This window comes from Macaca thibetana, chromosome 12 (genome assembly GCF_024542745.1).
Source record: "Macaca thibetana thibetana isolate TM-01 chromosome 12, ASM2454274v1, whole genome shotgun sequence".
Classification (NCBI taxonomy): Eukaryota; Metazoa; Chordata; class Mammalia; order Primates; family Cercopithecidae; genus Macaca; species Macaca thibetana.
The window spans coordinates 18,684,285-18,710,140 of record NC_065589.1 but is presented as its reverse complement, the minus strand read 5'-3'; the positions used below and the strand labels follow the sequence as shown (position 1 = coordinate 18,710,140).

Genomic DNA, 25,856 nt, shown 5'->3' with positions numbered 1-25,856 from the left:
CTGTGTCTGTTCTTTCAAGTTCCTCCTTCCTGATCTAGAAGCTCCTTCAGGAGGGGACAGTTAAGCCAAGTTTAAAAGGGCTGAAAACAGAGAGATCCACCGCCACTTGCTCAAGATCTAACAGCCAAGAGAGCACACACATTTCTACTGCTAAGGTTTTGGTGCTCTGGGAGAGAAATTCATTAGAAAGTTGTACTAAATATTTGGGGGAAATGCAAGTCAAGGAGTAACTGAACTAAATATGGGACAAAATCCATCTCAGTCTCTGTCTCTATTCTAATGAGAATGAACTTCAAGATTAAGGACTCAGGGAGATTAAGCTATGACCAAAATGCTAATTATGAAGGAAGGGAAGAGTGGGAAGCATAAGAGCCATAGTATTAACAACATTTTCCACAATGATAACAAAACATTTCCCTGCACTGATATGCGTTCCTCAGGCTGTTGCTACTTCCAGCTCTCAGATCTATCTCTGGGTCACTGGAAAGTAAGGAATTAGCCTAACAAGTCTTTTTGGGAGACTGGGGCAGGTTGGGTAACAGGTGGGCTCAGAGGCCCAGGATGTCCCACCTACCTCTACCCTGCTGCCAAAATTTCCAAAGTAAATTTATCAGACAGGCTCCATAAACACCTTCACTAAGACATCGGTTACTTCATATCTCAAGGTGAGAATTTAGTGTGAGAACCAAGGTCATGCATCCACAGTACATGCAGACATGGGTAACAGAAGAGATGCCACTGCTTGGCACAATAAATTATGATCAGGTTTTCAAGAAGTCTTCAAATGTCCTATGCATAATAAAGCTTTACTGTTCCTTTCATAATAGTTATCTTTATACTAGGGTTCCAGAAGGTCTCTCTCAATTTCACTGAGTGACTACCAAGACAGAGAAGCTGGCTAGCCTGCCCGGGCTGTTGGTAGAAGGCAGAAAAATAAAAAAACCCTAATAAACTACGAACTTTTTGTGAAAATTATTACAGGATCTAAATGCTGCATGCACAATGAAATATATGTATAAAGGAGAAAGTGCTATCAGAGGAGAGAGGTGCCTGAAAGGATGACTCAAGCTGATGAGATGTAGTTTGCTGAATAACTGACTGCTCTGTCTTTATAACGAACTCCACAGCCCTGGAATACCTCTTAAGAAAGCAGTGGACAGCATCAGCAGTATCTGCGACCACTGTCAAGAGCTCTTCTTTGGAAAACTTGATAATGGTCTCCAGTAACAAACCATCAAGCATGCACTGAAGTCTTTTTTCTTTTCTTAGGGAGGGTCCTCTGTGTATTAAAAATCTTAACTGAGGAAAATCACTCATTAAGGACCAAGCCTCAAGGAAATTAGCAGCTACGGAGGCCTTCTATCTGGCTACTTGGCATCACGGAGTTGACTCCCTGCTTGAACTTTGGTGACGTCCAGGCATTGTCTACATGGCTTTCTTTTCAAGAACGGTTGAAGAAAAGAAGCGGGAGGTAAGGATGGTGATGCTGCTAAGATTCACATCAAGGGCTAAAGTTTATGTGTCACTTTATGTCAGTACATCCCAGCGCTGCTTTTTTTTTTTTTTTTTTGAGATGGAGTTTGCTCTTGTTGCCCAGGCTGGAGTGCAGTGGAGTGATCTTGGCTCACCACAACCTCTGCTTCCCGGGTTGAAGCGATTCTCCTGCCTCAGCCTCCTGAGTAGCTGGGATTATAGGCTAATTTTGTATTTTTAGTAGAGATGGGGTTTCATCATGTTGGCCAGGCTGGTCTCGAACTCCCGACCTCAGGTGATCCACCCGCCTTGGCCTCCCAAAGTGCTGGGATTACGGGCGTGAGCCACCACGCCTGGCCTCCAGGGCTGCTTTAAAGGCTCCAAGCAGAAGTTTCATCATCCAGATTTATTTACAGAACATACCTGACTGCTGAGAAAATTCTCTATTTAGAATGTGTTGTACCTTGGACCATGTCTCTCAATGGTCCAGAGGTTGGTGAAAAGGTTGGGCAAAGGTAGTCATGACGCTATGGAGGGCACAGTCCTTTCTTCGTGTCAATATTGGCTACTACAAAGGACAAAGTTACTACTAATATAAGTTGGCCAAGTTAAGACAAAGAAAAACTGAGGAGAACATGTTCATTTTCCTATTTTTTTTTTCAGTTTTGCTCAAGTCTAATTCAGTTAAGCCATAGACTCAACTTCCTTTGCAAAAAAAAGGACTTTTCCTGCAGTTTATTAGAGCCTGTCAGAGGTATTAGGCAACTAAGAAACTCATTTTGAAATCTAGCAGCAATATTTAATCAGACATTTTGAAACTTATTTATTTTTATTTTTTTGAGACACAGTCTCACTCTGTTGCCCAGGCTGGAGTGCAGTGGAGCAACCTCGACTCACTGCAACCTCCCACTCTGGATTTAAGTGATTCTCCTGCTTCAGCCTCCTGAGTAGCTGGGATTACAGGCGCACACCACCACGCCCAGCTAATTTTGTATTTTTAGTAGAGACGGGCTTTCACCATGTTGGTCAGACTGGTTTCGAACTCCTGACCTCAGGTGATCTCCCCACCTTGGCCTCTCAAAGTGCTGGGATTACAGGTGTGAGCCACCGTGTCCAGTCGATATTTTGAAATTTAAATCATCAATAACATTAGAGACATTTCTCTCAAATGGAACAGTTCAGCTACTTACAGGCCATTGTGTGGTAAATGCTGGGCCAGTATTGACCACTGTCTCTTTTCAGCCATACCCGGATGGTTCTGTGGAGAAAAGAAAAGGAAAAATGGAGTTGTTTTAATAATTTTATCTTTTGTGTTCCATGAGAACTTAATTTTTAAAATTTGTTTAATACTATTTCCTAACTGACCTTATAAAATTAACCGGACAAACTGGACAAATATATACATATATGTACACATACATATATAGTATATATAGTATATAACATATATATTATATACAGATACATATATAGCATATCATATATGCACATCATATACATATACATACTATATATAGTCACATAAAGTATGATGATATAAGTTATGCAGTACCTAGGAGTAAGGATTTCAATTCATTTTAATAATATGAAAATGTTCGGCCGGGCGCGGTGGCTCACGCCTGTAATCCCAGCACATTGGGAGGCCCAGGCGGGTGGATCACAAGGTCAGGAGATCGAGACCATCCTGGCTAACACGGTGAAATCCCATCTCTACCAAAAATACAAAAAACATTTAGCCAGGCATGGTGGCGGGCACCTGTAGTCCCAGCTACTTGGGAGGCTGAGGCAGAAGAATGGCGTGAACCCGGGAGGCAGAGTTTACAGTGAGCCTAGATCACATCACTGCATTCCAGCCTGGGCTACAGAGTGACACTCTGCCTCAAAAAAAAAAAAAAAATGTTCATTACATAATGACATAGAAAGAAAACAGAACTGTTAACTGCTTTTCTTGGTAAAAACAAACTGTGTGCACTTGGTGGTTGACCGCCTGGGCCAAGAGGAATGCGGTGGCTGTGAGCGGGAAGAGGCTCATGGAGGAGTGGCATGGAGAGGGGCGCCACACACACCGGGAGCACACAGCAGGCTTAGGCTTGGGCATGGCTTTCTGCCTTCTGCCCCCCGGAGGAAATCATTCCACACAACATCTCTGGGGATCTTTTTCATCGGAACACGCACAGGGTGATGAGGAAATCCTGTGCACATGCAGGAAAATGACAAACGACCAAAATAGCCAAAGTTCAATATTCGGGTTTATGACCTCAGAGAAACAATGGGAGCCCTGCGGTTCCTGCTCCTGCACTCTCAAGGCCTCTGGGTGCCAGGCCTCTCCGTCTCCTGCATCCCTAGGACACCGGGGACTCCGCGGGTGATCGCCCCGCTCTGCCTCTGTACTCATAACCAGCTTATTGTCCCCATTGCCAACTCTGTGACAATCACTTTTATATTTCTCATTCATTTATTTATTGATGAGACAGAGTCTCGCTCTGTCACCCACATTGGAGTGCAGTGGCACAATCTCGGCTCACTGCAACCTCCACCTCCTGGGTTCAAGGGATTCCCCTGCCTCAGCCTCTCAAGTAGCTGGGACTACAGGCGCCTGCCGACAAGCCCAGCTAATTTTTGTATTTTTTTGTAGAGATAGGGTTTCATCATGTTGGCCAGGTTGGTCACGAACTCCTGACCTCAAGTGATCCACCTGTCTTGGCCTTCCAAAGTGCTGGAATTACAGGCATGAGTCATCACACCTGGTTCTTATTTATTATTTTTTAAGATGCAGTCTCACTCTGTGGCCCAGGCTGGAGTGCAATGGTACAATCACGGCTCACAGCAGCCTCGACTTCCCAGGCTCAAGCAATCCTCCCACCTCAGGACCCCAAGGTGCTGGTATTAGAGGCATGAGTCACTACACCTGACCCATTTTTATATTTCTAACAGCAATGTAGATGCTGGCATACAGTAGGAGCTGAATAAATGTTTACACCCTTAACCTAAAATACATGAAGCCTAAATATTGATACCATATGTTTCCAGTTTTGAGGCCAAGTAAAACTGGATGGTGGGATGCATAAGTAGCGTGTCCTGGAGGCAGTGTCCTCCCTGACCCTTGAGACCAGGGAGACCCTCACATCCCCTGACCACAGCACTTCCCAGGAGGTTCATCCACTCCCTCCTCGACGCAGTGCCAATTACCACAAGGCCTGCAAGCCAGACCTATGCGAGCACAAGGCGAGACCATTTGTTTGTGGCAATGAAGGGCATGATAAGACCTTCGTCAGGGACTACCACCTGAGTCCCCATGTCCTCATTCACACGGGAGGAAAGCTGTGCAGCTGGTGGCTATAAGCAAAACTGCAACGCAAAATCAAACTTGAAGAAATCTTTTCAATGCAAACATGAAAATGCGCAAAGACAACAGGTATGCGATTTGAAGGCTTTCAGAAGATCTTTAAGAAGCATCAGCAGCTGGACATCCAACAGGGCCAGCACACCAGTGACCTGCTGCTCAAGAGTGCCCGGGGGGATCAGGAAGCACCCATCGCACCCAGCAGGCTGGGCCCACGCGACCACAGACCCATGAGGGCTGCACAGTATATGGCAAAGGGATGTTCCTTGGTGGCCAAAACATAGACAGAACTTCTGAAATGTGAGAGAAACTCCTCAGGAGGAAGTATTAATAACATGCGCAGTATGCCAGAAAACATTTACATGGAAAGATGATTTTCAGTAGCACACGAAAACACATCCCAGAGAGGGACGTGGGTCGCTGCCCAAGAGAAGAACAGGGTGGAACCTGCACAGTTGCATGTAACCTCCAGAGCCACCTCTCCTTTCAGGAGGAAGAGTGCCCCGTTGTGTATGACCATGCTGGCAGTGGGAAACCTTGCAATAAAACAAAGTCTCACTAGGCATGGCTGGTGCAGGATCCTGACAAGAAAATGGAGCTCAAAGTAAAACCATCTGGTGAAAAATGGGGTTTTTCACTTTTCACTTGCCTCAGTGGATGCATCCCTCCTCAAGGGAAAAAGATGGGCAAGGCTTACATTTGCTTAAAACAGAGCGGCTGAACCGTACGGAGCACAAGGTACTCTCGACAGCGGCTATCCTCGCCTTCAGCTAAGCATCACATCACTTTGTTTACAGGACCGCAGACCAGTGGGCCTGGTTATCTTCCCTCAGAAGCCTGTTTTTCTTTATTAAAATCACTGATGCAAAAATACGGCCGGGCGCGGTGGCTCAAGCCTGTAATCCCCAGCACTTTGGGAGGCCGAGGCGGGCGAAACAGGAGATCACCACAGTGAAACCCCGTCTCTAAAAATACAAAAAATTAGCCGGGCGCGGTGGCGGGCGCCTGTAGTCCCAGCTACTCAGGAAAACTGGTCAGACTCCGTCTCAAAAAAAAAAAAAAAAAAAAAAAAAAAAAAAAAAAAACAAAAACAACCCACTGGAGGGACAATCAGAATAGTGGTTGCTTCTGGGGTAAGAGGAAGACTGAATGCAACCGGAAGAAAGAAAACTTTCTAGGGGAACGGCAAGGCTCTGGGTGTTGGTGACCACGGGTATATGTATTTGTTAGAACCTGTCCAACTCTACCCAAGATCTGTACACACGATTATATATGATTAAAGTAAAACTAGTAGTTGGTCTTTATTTATCCAAACAAATAAGATGACTTAGCACCACAGTGAGATTAACACTATTCTGTATGTGAACTGGATAGAAACAAGGCTTAGGGCTAACACAACGGGATCAATCCTCTAGATCCACCAACCAATTGATAGGAAATACACAGGACATGGGAATATATTGAGCACCATTCAGCAAAGTCAAGACTGCAGGAAACTCAATAGAGAAATGACTCACTTTCTTCTACAAATAATTTGCAAGGGAAAAAAAAAAGAGAGAGGAAGGACAAACCTATGATTAAAAAGATTTTAGAGGTCTATCAAGTAATTAAAATATGTAGACTTAGTTAAATCCTAATTCAAACTAAAAGATATGTATAGATATTGAGGATATTTTAAAGATTTTTTTTTTTTTGACAGGGTTTCACTCCGTCACCCAAGGTCTCCCGGAGTGCAGTGGTGTGATCATAGCTCACTGAAGCCTTGAACTCCTGGACTCAAGTGATCCTCCCACCTCAGCCTCCTGAGCAGCTGGGACAACAGGTGTGTACCACCACACCTGGCTGTTGCTCATTCCTTTGGGTGTGTTAATGGTGTCACTGTTTGTTTTTTAAGAAGTAAACAATAATTCCTATATATCACGTTTGCCATTCTCATTTGTCATCCTCAGCATGACTACCACAGTCTAGGTCCCATCTTTCACACAGCAGTCAGCCTGCTCTCACAGGAGTAGTGGACTCTTGCCTCCCTCTGCTCCATCTCCAGTGTGCTGACCCCCAGCTACCTCTCCCAGGGAGCCACCTGGATCACAGTGCTCCTATGCTCAGAACCCACCAGTGGTTGTCTCAAATCCAGATTCAACTGACAACCTTAGTGCCTATGACTCCCCATCCCAGAGCCTGCATCCCAGAGAGCTGTCACCCTCACATTCCCTGAATATGTCCAGCTCGGGTTTTGCCCTAAATCTGCCTTCCTCCCCACCCTACCAAGAACTCTTCTCTCTAGACAGTGTTTTCTGGGCAGATCACAGGATGGATGCCATCTTGGCATAACTTCTTCATCTAAAAGAATCAGTGGATGCTTCCATCCAATGATGATCCTTAGACATGAACTACCAATTTATTATTGCAGTGTGTTGACTATATTCCATATTACTTAAATCAGAACGTTTATGGATAGATTCCGACATGGGGGATGAAGCCAAAACCATTGCAATAAATAAGAGGCCAACTTCCTGCTAAGCATTAACTCTGTTCAAGGATTCTCCTCCGCCTCCAAACACACGGTGACGAAGGCCAAGGCACCTGGAGATCAAGGATTCATGTAGCACCACTTCACACTTACAGGCTCCATTTGTACAATCACAAAGTAAACCTGCCAGCTGCCTGTGTGTTCGAGTTTTTTAGGTCAAAGGAAGAATGGAATGCTGACACGTCCTAAACCTCTTCAAATCAATCCCAGCATCTTAGGTCATGAATGTGTAGGTGGCTCAAAGCTTCCAGTGGCATGTGCTCTTCCTCGGTGCTCGTGGAAAGGGGGCGGGCACAATTCAGACATCAGAGAACTCTGCTGGGAGAAGAAAATCTGAAAGGTTGTCTCTTCCAACCAAGCATTTAACCTGGAAAAGTCTAACGTTAATTTCATACAGCTTTAGAATACTTAAACTGGCCCAAAGTCAAAATTGAACCTCCTTAGACTCCAGCGTTTTGAACACAATATTACTTCCTTTGGAAGACAAACATCAGCATACAGTTTGGTTGGCACAAATTGGACCCATACTAGGACTCAACTAATAAACTAGGAAACTGTCAAAGACTTCCACGATCTCTTAGGGTTTTTTGTTTGAAAACTGTCGGTCACATCCCAGCTGAGAGAAGGCCCTCCTTGTCTGGGAATCAGGTTCTAAATGAGGCAACTGGCCTGGATGGTTGGCGCTACCTTTGTCTTCACACCTTCACCTGGCATTCCCTTCCATCTCTTTTCAAACCAGACCCTTCCTCTTCCAAGGTTAAATCAGACCAATGTTAAGTTTAAGCCTTAACACTATTGTACCCCAAGAACCTATCTATTAAACAGAGATGCTTATTTCTATGAGTAATATATGAATGCATTTTGTATTATGTCCAGAATATTTACCAAATGGTTGTAAAAATAGTTTTAAGTTGGGCCACTTATTTAAAATACAACAAATTCCACACTAAAAAAATTACTATCCAGTAAATTGGAAGTAAAATCTACTATTCAGTAAGTTGAAAGCAACATAATAATACAGTTTAGTAATATTTACAGGAGCAAACTATTTAAAAGTCTAGGATGATATTAATAAACTGTAATCTCAGCATTTTGGGAGGCTGAGGCGGGTGGATCACGAGGTCAGGAGATAGAGACCATCCTGGCTAACACGGTGAAACCCGGTCTCTACTAAAAATACAAAAAATTAGCCGGGCGTGGTGGTGGGCGCCTGTAGTCCCAGCTACTTGGGAGGCTGAGGCAGGAGAATGGCGTGAACCCGGGAGGCGGAGCTCACAGTGAGCCGAGATCACGCCACTGTACTCCAACCTGGACGACAGAGCAAGACTCCGTCTCAAAAAATAAATAAATAAATAAATAAACCATCTAATCACTAAAGCATCAAGATCAGATGGTATTATTTTTGTAGAAATCACAATATGTCTAGATTGAATGTCTAAACCACTCTCTCCACTAAGATAAAACGGCTTATGTTTTCCTTTAATATTTTGACAATTTTACACCCACATAAACTCATCTAAGGTTTTTCCTGCTGCTTATTCTGCCCATTTTTTCTAATGGCTAGATTTTCTTTTATATTCCAGGACCACATCAATCTGGGAAAAAGAAATCTTTCCTTAAAACCACAACCTTAGAAATGTGTTCATTCTTTTCCAAGCTCTATTTTGAAGTTGTTTTAAAACAATAGTCTGATATTTTTCCAAAAGGTCCTTAGAAAGGAACTGTGTCATTGCTTTCAGAGCCTAATAAATGTTTCCAAACTTCTCCATGCTACCATTCCTATGGAGGGCTTCTACCGTCTATCTCCTCTGCATTTTCAATTAGAGAAACAAGGACTTATAGCTGCAATATATTCCAGGAACAAATGAGAAAAGGTATCTCCACATATGACTATGTTATACATACATAACTTACAGGGTATGCATGCCACTACCATCACTTACTTTATTTATTTATTTATGTATTTATTTATTTAACAGAGTCTCACTCCATCACCCAGGCTGAAGCGGTATGGCGCAAGCTCAGCTCACTGCAACCTCTGCCTCCCAGGTTCAAGCGATTCTCGTGCCTCAGCCTCCCGAGCAGCTGAGATTACAGACATGTGTCACCATGCCTGGCTAATTTTTGTATTTTTAGTAGAGACACGGTTTCACCATGTTGGCCAGGCTGGTCTTGGACTCCTGGCCTCAAGCGATCCACCCGCCTCGGCCTCCCAAAGTGCTAGGATTACAGGTGTGAGCCACTGCACCTGGCCCCATCACTTTATCATTGTTCAGCACTGTAGATGATTCATTTATTTTCCAAGTAAACAAAATTCCCAAATTGATTCTTTCTTATGTTAAATATTTCAGATTTAAATGTTTTTAAAATGTACTACTGGTGCAGGGAAAGCAAATGAATAACTCAAAACAATAACAAAATGCCACTTCTAGGGCTCTCATACTTCTTTGTCAGAATTGTAAATTAGAACTAACTCTTGGGCAAGACTTTTGCTCCAATATAGAGAGAAACAAATATAACTGCCCAATAATAATAATGACAACACCACTAATGATAAACTTTGATTAAGGAATTCCAGGCTTGGAAATTGGTTCCATAAAAATTATTTAGTAGAATAAAAAAAGACCTACAAATTTAAAAAACTTCATATAAGCCTTATCCAAGGAGTAAAAATGCGGAAAATATGCTAAAAAATGAAATCGGTTAATGCTAGAGTAATTCAATAGCTTATATAATCATTACAAATAGTTATGAAGACCTGGCGTCCCAAGAAAATGTTTATGAAATGGTCAGCATTTTTGTTCCAAAAAAAAAAAAAAAAGCATACAACAGAGATTATTATAACCCTCAGAGATACTGCAGGTTTATCACAACAAAGCAAATGTTGGAACAAAGTGAGTCACACAAATTTTTGGTTTCCCATACGCAAGCTGTGGTTACACTATAGTTTGTTAAGTGTGAAGTAGCATTACATCTAAAAATCAACGTACATACCTTAGTTTTAAAATACTTTATTGCTAAAAAAAAGTTAACAACCATCTGAAGCTTCAGCGAGGGATAATAGTTAATGATCATCTGAACCTTCAGCGAGGGGTAATAATTAACAATCATCTGCACCTTCAGCGAGGGATGATAGTTAATGATCATCTGAACCTTCAGCGAGGTAGTTAATGACCATCTGAACCTTCATCGAGGGATAATAGTTAATGACCATCTGAACCTTCAGCAAGGGATAATAGTTAACGACCATCTGAACCTTCAGCGAGGGGTAACAGTTTGCTGGTGGAGAGTCCTGCCTCAGTGTTGATGCTGCTGATCCGTCAGGATGATTGGTGATAAAGGTTGGCGTGGCTGTGGCAACTTCTTAAAATAAAACAACCATGAAGTTTGTTGCATCGGTTGACTCTTCCTTTCCCAAAAGACTTCACTGTAGCATGCAATGTAACTTAATAGCATTTTACCCATAATGTGCCAATTCTGCTAGCTTCAAACTTTACTTCTGTAGCTTCCTCACCTCTCTCAGGGTTCATAAAATCGAAGAGGATTAAGGCCTTCTTTCAAAATTGGAGTCGATCTTCTCAATGCCTGCTGCTCCCCCATCAACTAAGTTAATGGAATATTCTAAATCTTTTGCTGCCATGTCAACAATGTTCACGGCATCTTCATTGATGTCGATTCCATCTCAAGAACCCACTTTCTGTGCCCATCCATATGAAACTGTTTATACATTCAGCTTTTATCATGAAATTACAACAATTCAGTCACATCTACATGCTCCACTTCTAATTCTAATTCTCTTGCTATTTCCACATCTGCAGTTACTGAAGGCTTGAACCCCTCAAAGTTATCCATGATGGTTGGAATCAACTTCTTCAAAATTCCTGTTAATATTGACAGTTTAACCTTCTCTCAAGAATCATGAATGTTCTTAATCACATCTAGAATGGTGAATCCTTTCCAGAAGGTTTTCAACTTACTTTGCCCAGATCTATCAGAGGCACTATCTATGGCAGTTATAGCCTTATAAAAAAAATTTTTTTTGAGACAGGGTCTCCCTCGGTTACTCAGGCTGGAGTGCAGTAGCACAATCATGGCTCACTGCAACTTATGCCTCCCAGGCTCCAGGGATCTTCCCACCTCAGGTTCCCCAGTAACTGGGACTACGGGCACGTATCACTACACCTGGCTAACTTTTTAAAGGCTTTTGTAGAGATAAGGTCTCATTATATTGCCCAGGCTGGTCACAAACTCCTGGGCTCAAGTGATCCTGCCACCTCAGCCTCCCAAAGTGCTGAGACTATAAGCATGAGCCACTGTGCCCAGCAAAAGTGTATTTTTTAAATCATAAAATTTGAAAGTTGAAATTACTCCTTGATCCGCGAGCTACAGAATGAGTGTTGTATTAGCAGGCATGAAAACAACATTAATCTCCTGGTATGTCTCCATCCTCAGAGTTCTTGGGTGACTAGGTGCATTTTCAATAAGTAAATATATATATGTGTGTGTGGGTATATATTTTTTATATATATAAATGTGTGTATGTGTGTGTATATATATGTGTGTATATATATGTATATATTTGAGACAGAGGCTCACTCCATCACCCAGGCTGGAGTGCAGTGGCACGATCTCAGCTCACTGAAACCTCTGCCTCCTAGGCTCAAGAGATTCTCATGCCTCAGTCTCCCAAGTAGCTGGACTTACAGATGTGCAACACCATGACTGGCTAATTTTTGTATTTTTAGTAGAGTCGGGGTTTGGCATGTTGTCCAGACTGGTCACAAACTCCTGACCTCAAGTGATCTGCCTGCTTTGGCCTCCCAAAGTGCTGGTATTACAGGCGTGAGCCACCATTCCTGGTCAATAAGCAATAATATTTTGAAAGGAATCTTTTTTTCTGAGCAGTAGGTCTCAACAATGGGCTTAAAATATTCAGTAAACCATGCTGTCAACAGAAATGCTGTCATCCAGCCTTTGTTGTTCCATTTATAGAGCACATGGCTCTATAAATAGCTTTAACACAATTCTTAATGGTCCTAGGATTTTTGGAATGGTTAATAAGCATTGGCTTCAACTTAAAGTTACCAGCTGCATTAGCCCCAAGAAGAAAGTCAACCTATCTTTTGGAGCTTTGAAGCCAGGCACTGACTTCTCTTCTCTAGCTATGTAAGTCCTAGATGGCATCTTCTTCCAAAAGGATTGTTTGGTCTACATTGAAAATCTATTGTTTAATGAAGTTGTTTTCACCAATTATCTTAGCTAGATCTTCTAGATAACTTGCTGCAGCTTCTACATTAGCACTTGATGCTTCACTTTGTCCTTTTATGTTATGTAGACTGCTTCTTTCCTTAAACCTAATGTGCCAATTCTGCTAGCTTCAAAATTTACTTCTGTAGCTTCCTCACCTCTCTCAGGCTTCATAAAATCGAAGAGGATTAAGGCCTTGCTCTGGATGAGGCTTTGGCTTAAGAGGATGTTGTGGCTGGTTTGATCTTCTATTCAGATCGCTAAACCTTTCTCTACATCATCAATAAGGCTGTTTTGCTTTCTTACTCATGTTTTCACTAGATTAGCACTTTTAATTTCCTTCAAGAACTTTTCATTTGCATTCATAACTTGGCTGTTTGGTGCAAGAGGCCTAGTTTTCGGCCTGTCTCAGCTTTTGATGTGCCTTCCTCACTAAGCTTAATCATTTCCAACATTTGATTTAAAGTTAGAGACATGTGACTCTTCCTTTCACTCGAACACTCAGAGGCTACTGTAGGGTTATTCACTGGCCTAATTTCAATATTGTTGTGTCTCAGGGAATAAGGAGGCCTGAGGGGAGAGGGGGAAAGGGAGGGAGGGAGGGAGGGAGGGAGGGAGGTGGAGGGCAGAGAGGGAGGGAGGGAGGGAAAGAGAGAGACAGACAGACAGACAGACAGACACAGGGTAACAGCCAGTTGATGGAGTATTCAGACCACACACACTATCATTTAAGTTTGCCATCTTATATGGGCACAGTTTGTGGCTCCCCAAAACAATTACAATAGTAATATCAAAAATCACTGAACACAGACCACCACAACAGATATAATAATAATGTTTGGAATACTGCAAGAATTACCAAAATGTGACACAGTGACACAAAGTGAGCACAACGTATTGGAAAAATGGCACAGACAGACTTGCCTGATGCATGGTTGCCATGAACCTTCAATTTGTACAAAATGGAGTATCTGAGAAGCACAATAAAACAAGGTATGCTTGTATCAAATCATATAACTAAATTAGGCATCCACACTGCATCAGGCTGGGCAGGGCAGGTAGGGAGGCTGATAAGGGACAGGAGAGGGGGAGGAGAAGAGAACCCCCCTCCACGGCAGACAATGTCTTGGGCTTCTTGTGAGAACCCCAAAGATGCGGAGGCTGAGTTCTGACAGAACAGCAGGGTACCTGCTGACTTCCCCAGTGAGCCACAATTAAACACTTTGCGCAGTGAGCCTTGAAGCACTTAGGGACTTATTTTGTCTGATTTTCAAGAGTGGCTACCTAAAATTCTACATGTAAAAATGTTCCACTCCCTAAGAGTGTATCCTTTAAATTGCTGTCCCCACCAAAAGCAAAAACAGAAGTCACTGGAATCAGAAGCAATTTCAAATATAGTGGCACGACTTTCCTTTTTTCAATAAGGCAGACACCAGAGGCTTCAGTTGTCCATCACTGAGGATGCTCACCCTGGCCTATGCTGGCCTTCGACATGAACTTGAGCCTTGGGTCAGGCTTGGGATTCTGGAGCACCATCTGCCCCCAATGAGTCAGGGGATTTGACATGTCTGCAGATGTTATTGCAGAGGTGAGAAAGTCCCGGCACCAAAAAGGAGACATGGACCTGGACACCAGACTAGAGGTGCCTGGGTAGCCGGGGGCCTTGACAGCATCATTCCCAAAGGAGCAGTAAGCAGAAGGCAGGGCCAGCAGAGCTGGCAAAGACATCAGATGCAGAAGGACAGTGAAGGAGAAGATGTTCCCAAAAGGCACCTACCTCTTGGGCCTGAAAGTTACAAGGCAATAAACTGTGCCTCCAGCAACATGTGTCCCTGCCTAACTTTTTTTTTGAGACAGAGTTTTGCTCTTTAGGCCCAGGCTGGAGTGTGATGGTGCGATCTCGATCTCTTCTCACTGCAACCTCCGCCTCCCGGGTTCAAGCGATTCTCCTGCCTCAGCCCCTCTAGTAGCTGGGATTACAGGCACCCACCGCCATGCCCAGCTAATTTTTGTATTTTTAGTAGAGAGGGGGTTTCACCATGTTGGTCAGGCTGGTCTTGAACTCCTGACCTCAGGGGATCTGCCCAACTCGACCTCCCAAAGTGCTGGGATTACAGGCGTGAGCCACCGCGCCCAACCTCCTGCTTAACTTCTTGCAAGCTCACAACACTGAATATTGTGGCACACACACAAGGCTACTTCCTGCATTCTAGACACATATCAAGATTCATGAAAAGCAACTCTGTGATTTCCCACCTCCCTGCACCTCCCTGAACTTCCCTCTACTCTACCACCTTCTCTAAAAAAAAAAAAAAGAGAGATTTATGAAAAGCTTGTGGTCTGCTGAGAATGAGGTGCCACATCATGATAGCAGGGATGACAGGCACTTCTGCCTTCATTTTACACTTAAGGAAGCAGAAGCAAGGAGAGAGAGTCTGAAAATCATAGAAACCAACAGCAGCACTGCATCAGACTAACTTCAATTAGTTGCTTGACCAACTTTCTCTCTTATCAGAAGATGGTGGAAGTTCATCTTTCAAAACATTACCAAAGTAAACAATTCAAAGCAAAGCAGCCTTATATGGTAAATAAGTAAAACTTTTTAAAAGGCTTTTTAGAAATCCACACTTTATCCACAAAGCAGTAACTCCTAAACAATAAGGAAATAAGAAGCATTAAATTACTTTTTCCCCCCAAATAAATCAGAGTATGGAACAGTTCAGGTCTGACTTCAAAGCTCACTTGGTTCAAAGAAATACTGACCTCTGTGCTAAATAGGAGTGGTGATTCCAACAAAGTCTCTCACTACCTCCAGGTCTAGATTTAGCCCAGTCTAGCTACAGTGTGCAATACAGTTTGTAAGTGCCTGTGGTGAAACAATTTAAAACACAATGTGCTCAATTCTTTACTCCTCCCTGTATCCATGCTCCTTACGATCAGCCATTTTGCAGCTGTTTCCATCAAGAGATGGAATATATTTCTCTGAGCCTTGTTTTTGTTTTGAGATGGAGTCTGGTTCTGTCACCCAGGCTGGAGTGCAGTGGCTTGATCTCGGCTCACTGCAACCTCCGCCTCCAGGGTTCAGGCGATTCTCTTGCCTCAGCCTCCTGAGTAGCTGGGATTACAGGCATGCACCACCACGCCAGGCTAATTTTGTGTATTTTTAGTAGAGACGGGGTTTCACGATGTTGACCAGCCTGGTCTCGAATTCCTGACCTCATGTGATCTGCCCTCCTTGGCCTCCCAGGCTTACAGGCATGAATCACTGCACCTGGCCTATTTCTCTGAGCCTTGAATACGGGTTGGCTAGTGATGCTATGTTCAAAATAATGTGGCTGAATGGGCTGCTAGTACTGAGTCCAGAGGCTTGGTTTGCTCTCACTCCCTGTCTTGGAAGACTGCCACGTCACATGAACCACAGGGGCCAGTCTACCAGAGGACAAATGACGACATGGGAGAGAGCTCAACTGTCCCAGCTGAAGCTATCCTCAGCCTGCCTATAGTGAACTCACTCCCAGGCATGAGAAAGAGTCCAGCTAAGCTCAGCAGAGCTGGCCCACGGCTGGCCACAAGCATGAGTGAGCCTCGCTGAGGCTAGCAGCACTGCCTAGGTGACCCGTGGGCTCACGACAATGACAAATCCCTGCTGTTTTAAGCCACTGAGTTTTGAGGTGGTTTGTTATGCTGCACGAGCTGACACCATGCTTTCTGTTCCAAATAAATAATATACCTTTAAGAATACGTAGGAATCTGAGGTTAAAATTAAAAATAAAAAGCAATTGGCATTTATTGAATGCCAAGGATTTCAAAGTAGATAGTACAAATAACTCCATTTCAACTCTTAATTGAAATATAGGATTCCCATTTTGCACAAGTGCTAATTTGAATCCTTAAAAATGCAAGCAGTCACTGGAAGTACAAAATAAAGTTATTACTCTTAAATATCATACAATGTTTGCCATCCTGTCTACCAAGGATAAAACTTCTGCATGCTTTACCTTCCTATAGTAGATATATGAAAAGTGGAGTTATAACCACAGTTATGATTAAGAATGAAGTGTTTATTCCAGGGAGATTAATCTTTGATCTGCTGAAAGATATGCCTGATGATCATAATAAGTAGAAGGATTCCTTCTTATTTCTTCTACTGTTAAACTCTATCAAAGAGCTAATTAAAAACAAGGTTAAAATACATTTAAGGGAATCACTACGTCTCGAAAGCCTCATCTATTTAAGCCACAATATAGTAGGAGCAAAGATAGATTCAAGGTACGATTTTTTCCTCTGAAAACTACTGGCTCACAAACCAGGAGGCATATTGCAGGAGTCATTAATATTTTTCTGAAGGCAGTGGCGTGATCTCAGCTCACTGCAGCCTCTGCCTCCCAGGTTCAAGCAATTCTCTTGCCTCAGCTTCCCAGGTAGCTGGAACTACAGGCATGCACTACCACACTCAGCTAATTTTTGTATTTTTAGTAGAGATAGAGTTTCACCATGTTGGCCAGGCTGGTCTTGAACTCCTAGCCTCAAGTGGTCCACCCTCCTCGGCCTCCCAAAGTGCTGGGATTACAGGCGTGAGCCACTGCACCTGGCCTAATATTTTTTCTTTTTTTTTCCCCCGTACCAAAAGGGCACTGGAAATATTTTTAAACCTGTAATTCCATAAGGATATACATTTGGGTTCAATACATATTTTCTAGTATGTATTACCAGTATGAGTACCTTTTTTTTTTTTTTTTTGAGACGGAGTCTCGTTCTGTCGCCCAGGCTGGAGTGCAGTGGCGCGATATTGGCTTATTGCAAGCTCCGCCTCCCTAGTTTGCGCCATTCTCCTGCCTCAGCCTCCCGAGTAGCTGGGACTACAGGCGCCTGCCACCATGCCCAGCTAATTTTTTGTATTTTTAGTAGAGACAGGGTTTCACTGTGTTAGCCAGGATGGTCTCCATCTCCTGACCTAGGGATCCTCCCACCTCAGCCTCCCAAAGTGCTGGGATTACAGGCGTGAGCTACTGCGCCCAGTAGATTACCTTGAAATTGATGTCTATGCTTTAATAAGCAGACTCAACTAGCACATAATTATTTCTATAAAATCACGCCAAGTTCTACCTGGCCTGAAACAGGAACATCTCTAAAACTGAAAGTCTTCTTTAAACTTCCTTGAAAACACACCCTAATCACTCCAAAAACAGCTGAACTAAAGCAATTTAACCATCTTTAAATTTTAAACTGATAAAAAGAGATCGATTAATCATTTAAAAAGGGCATACTATACGTTACAAATTAAGCCCTGATTTCTTTTAAATTCTAGGCAAACAGTAATTCTGAGAAAATGTGAATTTCTGGTCATTCTTAGGGATGCTGATACTAATTCAAATCTTGGTAAATCTGTGAACATTTCTGTCACCTATAGCAAACGATATTCTTTCCTAGTCTGACAGTACTTCCAGGAGATACAGAAAAAAAAAAAAAGTGTACTTCTGGCATGCTAGATGGTTTCTATAACATTAAGACGTTTGCTTGAAAGGGAGAAGCAACAACATAGCCATCAGTGCCATCTGTTTTTATCGAATAAATATCAATTTCCTTCCAACGAGTCTCCGGAATTCTGCCCTGTTCATTCTCACTGCAAAAAGAAGTCTTTCTCCTTTGGTAACGGAGAGAGAAAACACTAGATTGTTATTGAATTTATTCTCTAAATTAAAAGGCAGAGAAACCAGCCTCATTTTGTAGAGGAGAATTAGATTGGCTGAGAAAAACAGAAATTTCCATCCCCTCCCACAATCTAGGGGAGGAATTACTGGACAGCTTCAAGGGTCTGTGACCAAGAATTAGACTGCTGATGTCACCACAGGCAGATTTTATCCAGGGAGGAAGCCACCGGGTGGCCCCAGCATTTGCACCCCCTTTAAACAAATACCACCCTCCCAGAAGCCAGATGGCTGAAAACCTGCAGATGTTTTTTGTTGTTGTTTGGTTTTTTTATCAAAACAATTCTTGCTGTGATCTCTTCACTGTTAGCATAAAAACAATTTTTTGTGATCCTCGTGCCATCAAGAAGTCTAGAAACTAATCACTGAAGATCAGGAATAATCTAGACGGGCTGGAGTACATGGAGGATCCAGGCAATACTTTCTTACATTACAAAAAGTCTGGCCAGGCACAGTGGCTCAGACCTGTAATCCCAGCACTTTGGGAGGCCAAGGTGGGTGGATCACTTGAGCCTAGGGCCTTGAGACCAGCCTGGCAACATAGTAAGACCCTGTCTCTACAAAAAATAAAAATAAATTAGCCGGACATGGTGGCACATGTCTGTTATTCCAGCTACTTGGCAGACTGAGGCTGGAGGATTGCTTGAGCCCAGGAGTTCAAGACCAACCTGGGCAACATAGTGAGACCCCCATCTCTACAAAAAAATCAAAAATTAGCCATGAGTGGTGGTGCATGTCTGTGGTCTCAGAAACTCAGGAGGCTGAGGTGAGAGGATCGCTTGAGCCCAGGAGGTGGAGGCTGCAGTGATCTCTGATCGTGCCACTGCACACCAGCCTGGGAGACAGAGTGAGACCCTGTCTCAAAAAAAAAAAAAGGCTCGAACTCTATCCATAGCCTAGAAGTCTTGAAACACAAAGGAACCACAAAGAAGCACAGATTGTAATAAGGAACAGTAGTTTGTTTTTGTTTTTTTTTTAAGAAAGAGAATCTTACTATCACCCAGGCTGGAGTGTAGTGGCACAATCTCAGCTCACTGCAACTTCTGCTTCCCAGGTTCAAGCATTCTCCTGCCTCAGCCTCCCGAGTAGCTGGGACTGCAGGCGCACAACATCTCACCCAGCTAATTTTTGTATTTTTAGTAGAGATGGGGTGTCTCACCACGTTGGTCAGGCCGGTCTCAAACTCCTGACCTTAAGTGATTCACCCACCTCGGCGCCCCAAAGTGCTGGGATTACAGGCGTGAGCCATGACACCCAGACAGTGGCCTATTTTTAGATTATGTTCCATGCTTCTTTTTCCTAACAGATTTGTTGACTGATTCAATCAAACTAACACTTGAGACATTACTATAAGCTTTACACTGTTTTACATGTTAGAAAAATTTTATTCATTTTTTTTTTTTTATTTTTGAGACAGAGTCTCACTCTCGTCACCCAGGCTAGAGTGCAATGGCACGATCTCAGCCCATTACAACCTCCACCTCCCAGGTTCAAGCGATTCTCCTGCCTCAACCTCCCCGGTAGCTGGGATTACAGGCATCCGCCACCATGCCTGGCTAATCTTTGTATTTTCAGTAGAGATGGGATTTCACCACGTTGGCCAGGCTGGTCTCAAACTCCTGACCTCAGGTGATCCACCCATCTTGGCCTCCCAAAGTGCTGGGATTACAGGCATGAGCCATTGCGCCCGGCCAGAAAAATTTTAAAGGTCACCATTTAATTAGTAAAGGCAAATATGTAAATGAATAACAATAATAATATAATGTGGTAAGAGCTATGAGGACAACAAAAGGGTAGATTAATGTTAGAGAGTGGGAACGGTGGGATAGTGGGTTGGGGGATTTGGCAAACATTGCAGAAGAAGTTCGAATGGATGAGAGGGAGCTAAGCAAACGAAACTGAGAAGAGGGTTTCAGCGAGGGAGAGCAGTAAGAAGCCTCTTTGGGATACTGCAGGTATCCCAGGAATTCCATACCAGGCTGTATTTTCTACAAACCATGACCTAGAAACCAAAAATGCCCCCCATCAATACTGGTTTCACTACAAGCACCCTCATCTCCCCATTAACCTTTGAAACTGGACTCTACTGATGGAAAGTATCTAAATCAAGTATAAAGAGGAGGAGAAAGAAAGAGAAAGTCAACTTTTTACTTAAAATTTCTTTGACGGTGGTCTGCTGCAGATTCACCTTGACCTTGAAGAGAAGTGTTCTCAGCAAAGTAGTATGTGGTTGACAAAGAAAAATGAATGGTTAAAGAGATTATTTCACCATGAAGTATGACAAAAATACATCATGAAATCAGTATATATGTGCTCATATCTTAACAACTCTCAGAAAGATTTACAGAGCACACTTTGTAGAGAGGGAAGATGAATACCTAAATTCTAGAAACAAATATTCATTACATTACAATCTGCTTCTTAGGAAAGAACTAGCAGATTATTAAAGGTAAACACAGCAGAGGAAAAGTCTACTGTGCAGAAATGGTTAAGTCTGTATCATTCAACCAGTGGCTAGTTAAGCAGTACCTGGTGGAGTACAGACTATGTGGGAAGATAAGGTGAATAAACACAAAGCAACAGGAACTAATACCTGATTGTAATTAACTAGGCATCATCAGTAATATACTAGGCGTGTTGAGGGAAGCTCAGAAAGGACAGAGAATGACGGGCTGGGAAGAATTATTCAACGAAGGAGGTGGAACTTGAAGTGGATCTAGGAGACAAAGGAGGGTTTGAATACAGGAGAGAGGGCAAGGGAGGTTCCTGGTGAGGAAGGCCAAGGCACCCAGGTGGGAAATGTACCAGATGTGAGTGGGGCAGAACACACATTGACTTTACTGGACACAAAAGAACCGTAATAAGTGAGAGATAAAAGGTGGAAATAAAGCTGTTAGCAGGGACCAGTTATGGAGTTCCCAAAGTCTTTTTTTTTTTTTTTTTTTTTTTTTTTTGAGATAGATTCTTGCGGCTTTATTGCCCAGGCTGGAGGGCAGTAGCACAATCTCAGCTCACTGAAACCTCTGCCTCTTGGGTTCAAGCAATTATTGTGCCTCAGCCTCTCAAGAAGCTGGGATTACAGGCATGTGCCACCACACCTGGCTAATTTTTGTATTTTTAGTAGAGATAGAGTTTCACTATGTTAGCCAGGCTGGTCTCAAACTCCTGGCCTCAAGCAATCTGCCTGCCTCAGCCTCCCCAAGTTCTGTGATGACAGGCATGAGCCACCGCACCCAGCCCCCAAAGTCCTTTTACAGACATGATTAAAGAAGGAGCTAATGAAAAGTCATGAGCAGGAGAAAGACACAATAAAAGCCTGGTTAAAGATATGAGATTGGTGGGACAGCTCCAAGTACAGTATGCTGGAACTCGAGGAAGCCAGTTAACAGGCTTTGAAAGATGAGGTTTAAAAGATGATGAGGACAAACACTAAGGTAATTATGGGCAGGTAGGCAGAAAAGAGTTCCCACAGCAGGCCTGATGCTGCTGTCCTTAGAAAGGCTTGCTTGCAAGGTTGGCCCTTGGCAGGTGTCTGGGACCTCGTTTATTCAGAGGGGGTCTCACCATTCCCTAACTCCTAAGAATGGCTCACTGTGCTTCGTGCCTGTATAAAATATGTAGTTTATGCTGACCACCTACCTTCCTTCTGGGAGTCTGGAATTTTGGTACATGTTAGGCCAAGGGTGCCTACATGACCAGCCTCTAACACTGAATAAAGTCTCTAATGAGCTTCCCTGATAAACAATATGTCACACATGTTATCTTAATTCAATCTGAATTAGCATGTCCTGTGACTCCACAGGAAGAGGACCCTTGGAAGCCTTGTGTCTGGTTTCCTCTGGATTTCATCCCATGTGCTGATTTGGTTTTGCGTCTTTTGGCTATGATAAATCACAGCCATGTGTATGACTATAACGTGTCAGTCTTTCTAGTGAATCAATGAACCCGATCTTGAGGATCTCAAATACAGCAGGGGAAAGAAAGATGTCTCAGGGAAACTACTCACTGACATGACCTGCAAGCAACCAAATATGGAAATAAAGAAAAGCTAAGAATTTAGGATTGTAAATAACCCCTCCAATGGTATTGTCCTATTCAAACAGGAAAATTTTTTTTATTTGCACACATGCACGTGCACGTGCACACATACACACAAACATGCATACAGAGTAAGTAGAAACATTACTCTTTCATAAGATTAAAGTAATAAAACGCAAAATAAATGGGAATGAAAATAATAGCAGCTTAAAACACTTCTATAGTGCTTTATCTGTGCCAGTTTAGTCTCTGATAAGATTAAAGCAATTAAATGGAAAATAAATGGAAATGAAAACAATAACAGCTAACACTGTATAATGTTTTCTCTGGGCCAGGCACTGTTCCACATTATTTAATTCACCTAATCCTCACAAAACTCTGTAAAGCAGGTACAAAATGGACTCACGTCCATTTTGCACATGAGAAAACTGTAATACAGTGAGATTAAATAACTTGTCTAAGCTCACAGGGCTGGGATTCAAACAGGCATTCTGGCTCCCAAGCCTCTGTTCTTAACTATGCTATAAAAAGAAAATGATTGTAACAATGAAGGATCACTCTAACAATACAGGAGTAAATGTGTGGCCGCCCAGGCTTCCTGCCTTCTCAGGTCTTCAGTTTATTTTATAACACAAATTAAAGTCTACTTGTAGGCTCTGCATGACAATGAAAATACAGCAGTTAACATCCTGGTTTTCTGTATTAACTAATGAATTCCAGTTATGCCAGGCTTCCTCCCAGGCATAACACTTAAAAATCAAGTTGTTTATTTAAGATTGTTTCTATGTGAACAATTAGTAAATATACAAATTTTTCCCCAAACCGTCTCAATAAACTTAGATATATCTAAGTGGAAGCAAATATATTAAATATTTGGTATAATTTTTAAAAAAGGAAAATGCTAAAAAACATCTAAAAGTTGGTTTTCTGGTTTTACTCTTTCCCAGCCTAAGTGCAATATCTTAAAACAGTTTAAATCACATGAGATTTATCTTTAACTTGGGACAAACAAAATGAGTTTCCTACAGAAACCAATCTTGGCCTACAAGCCCCTAATGTAACAGTATAAGCACGTCCATCCACAAACTCTGTTTCTCAAAAGGGAAGACAGTTGGCCTATAGCCTTAACTTATTTATAAGGCTTTATAAAGCTTTTACCTTTTAAAAATTGTATCAATCAACTGACTGTCTACAGTTTTGGTGCAGTCCACAGCAAAAAAGTCCAAAAAGCAAACATACTGGTTCCTAATGTCTCACCATTTTAGTTCTGTTCTGAAAGCAGTCTTATTTTCTGTTTCCCCTACCAGGAAAGTCACCACTGTAGTTCAAATTCTTAAACTTACTACTGAAGTTATCTTGTTTTTGTTTCTTTTTTTTTTTTTTAATACAATTTCTGGATAGAAAGACAGTCCTACCTTTTAGCCGGTGCCAGGCATAGTGGCTCACGCCTGTAATCCCAACACTTTGGGAGGCTGAGGTGGACACATTGCTTGAGCCCAGGAGTTTGAGACAAGCCTGGATGACATGAAAAAACTGTCTCTACTAAAAATACAAAAATTAGCTGGGCGTGGTGGCACGTGCCTATAGTCCCAGCTACTTGGGAGGCTGAGGTGGGAGGATCAGCTGTGCCTGGAAGGTAGAGGCTACAGTGAGTGGAGATCATGCCATTTTACTCCAGCCTTGGCAACAGAGTGAGATCCTGCCTCAAAATAAACAAAAGACAAAAACAACAAAAAGACTTTTAGCCAGGTATGGCGGCACAAGCAATGCAGTCCCTGCTACTCAGGAGGCTGAGGCAGGAGGATCGCTTGAGCGCAGTTCAAATCCAGCCTGGGCAAAACAGTAAGACCTCATCTCCTAAAAAAAAAAAAAAAAAAATTAATAATACTTTACAAAAATCCTTAGTTCCAAAGTTCAGGAAATTTAAACTGAAGTTAAAAATACTAATTTAGGTTTAGCAAAAGAGTGAAATTTAAAGAGCTTAAGGTAATTATTACTTTAGCAAAATACAGATGACTTCATACAAGAAGTAGTACCATTTTCTATTAACCATTCATGACACCTTAATCCATAAAGGTTTCTAAGCAGAACCATAAGCTGACCACCCAAACCACTAAAGACCTGTGACTCCCAGATATAATGGCATTAAGCTTTGATATTCCATATTTGCTTAATACTTTTTGGAGGGCTGATCATATCTAGCTTTGTCATATGTAGTTTGATTACAGTGAACTAGGTGGCTATCTGTGAATGACCCCAGGTAAATATACCCCAGAAAGTGACCAAAAAAAAAAAAAAAGGGATAAAATGTAAGCAGTATTCTCTTATTTTTATTTATTTATTTTTTTGAGACAGGGTTTTGCTCTGTCACCCAGGCTGGAGTGCAGTGGCACAATCTCAGCTCACCTCAACCTCTGCCTACCAGGTTCAAGTGATCCTCTCGTCTCAATCTCCCAAGTAGCTGGGATTACAGGTGCACACTACCATGCCTGGCTAATTTTTGTATTCAGTATTCTTTCTTGGTGGTTGTACATAGGCAAGCCCAGTGACAAATAACCCTCCTTTCTCATAGAGATGTGGTTCTAAAGTGTGGTCCCTAGACTAGCAGCATCAGCATCAACGTTACCTGGACACTTGGCAGAAATACCAACTCTCAGGCCCCACCTGACTTTCCAAATTAGAAACTCTGGGTTCTAACTCCAGCAACCCGAGTTTCAACAGGACCTCCAGGTGATTCTGATGCACACTCAAGTTAAAGAACCAGTGTTTTAGAGAGGTCAGATAAACAAGTACCTGAAGCCTGGACTGGGGTTTCTCAATATCAGCACTATTGACATTTGGGGCTCAATAATCCTTTGGTGTGGGGTATAAAAGGATACTGAGAGGCATCCCTACCCTCTACCTAGATGACAGTATTAGTCACATATAGTATTAGTCCATTTTCACACTGCTAGTAAAGACATACCAGAAACTGGGTAATTATAAACAAAATGAGATTCAATGAACTCACAGTTCCCTGTGGCTAGGGAGGCCGCACCATCACAGTGGAAGGCAGAAGGCATGTCTTACACGGTGGCCAGCAAGAGAAAAATGGGAACCAAGTGAAAGGGGTTTTCCCTTGTAAAACCATCAGATCTCCTGAGACTTACTCATTGCCACGAGAACAGTATGGGGGAAACTGCCCTCATGATTCAATTATCTCCCACTGAGTCCCTCCCACAACACATGGGAATTATGGAAGCTACAATTCAAGATAAGATTTGGGTGGGGACACAGCCAAACCATATCACCTCCCTGATGTCATGACAACTAAAAATGTCTCCAGACATTTCCAAATGTCCCCTGAGGGTAAAAACCACCCCTGGCCCAGAACCACTGGCCTAGATTTTACAAAAGCAGACACTAACTTCAAGAAGACCTTCATACCTTTCACTTTTCCTCTCAAAATGCTCTCAGCTAGTTCTCACTGCTTTCAGCATTTGTAAAATGAATTCACTTCAGCTGGACCCTACTTTAA

At 42.6% G+C, this 25,856-nt stretch overlaps 2 protein-coding genes across 3 annotated transcripts in view; both read right to left on the bottom strand.

The window, feature by feature from the left end:
- SCG2 (secretogranin II) overlaps positions 1 to 25,856 on the bottom strand; it is a 468,897-nt gene that overhangs the window by 331,736 nt on the left and 111,305 nt on the right. The gene's annotated exons all lie outside the window — the stretch shown is intronic.
- Positions 1 to 25,856, bottom strand: part of WDFY1 (WD repeat and FYVE domain containing 1) — a 69,046-nt gene that overhangs the window by 38,989 nt on the left and 4,201 nt on the right. Inside the window, exon 2 of the mRNA XM_050752159.1 lies at positions 2,664 to 2,731. Coding sequence (XP_050608116.1) covers positions 2,664 to 2,731 — 68 coding nt within the window. The remainder of the gene's footprint in view (positions 1 to 2,663; positions 2,732 to 25,856) is intronic.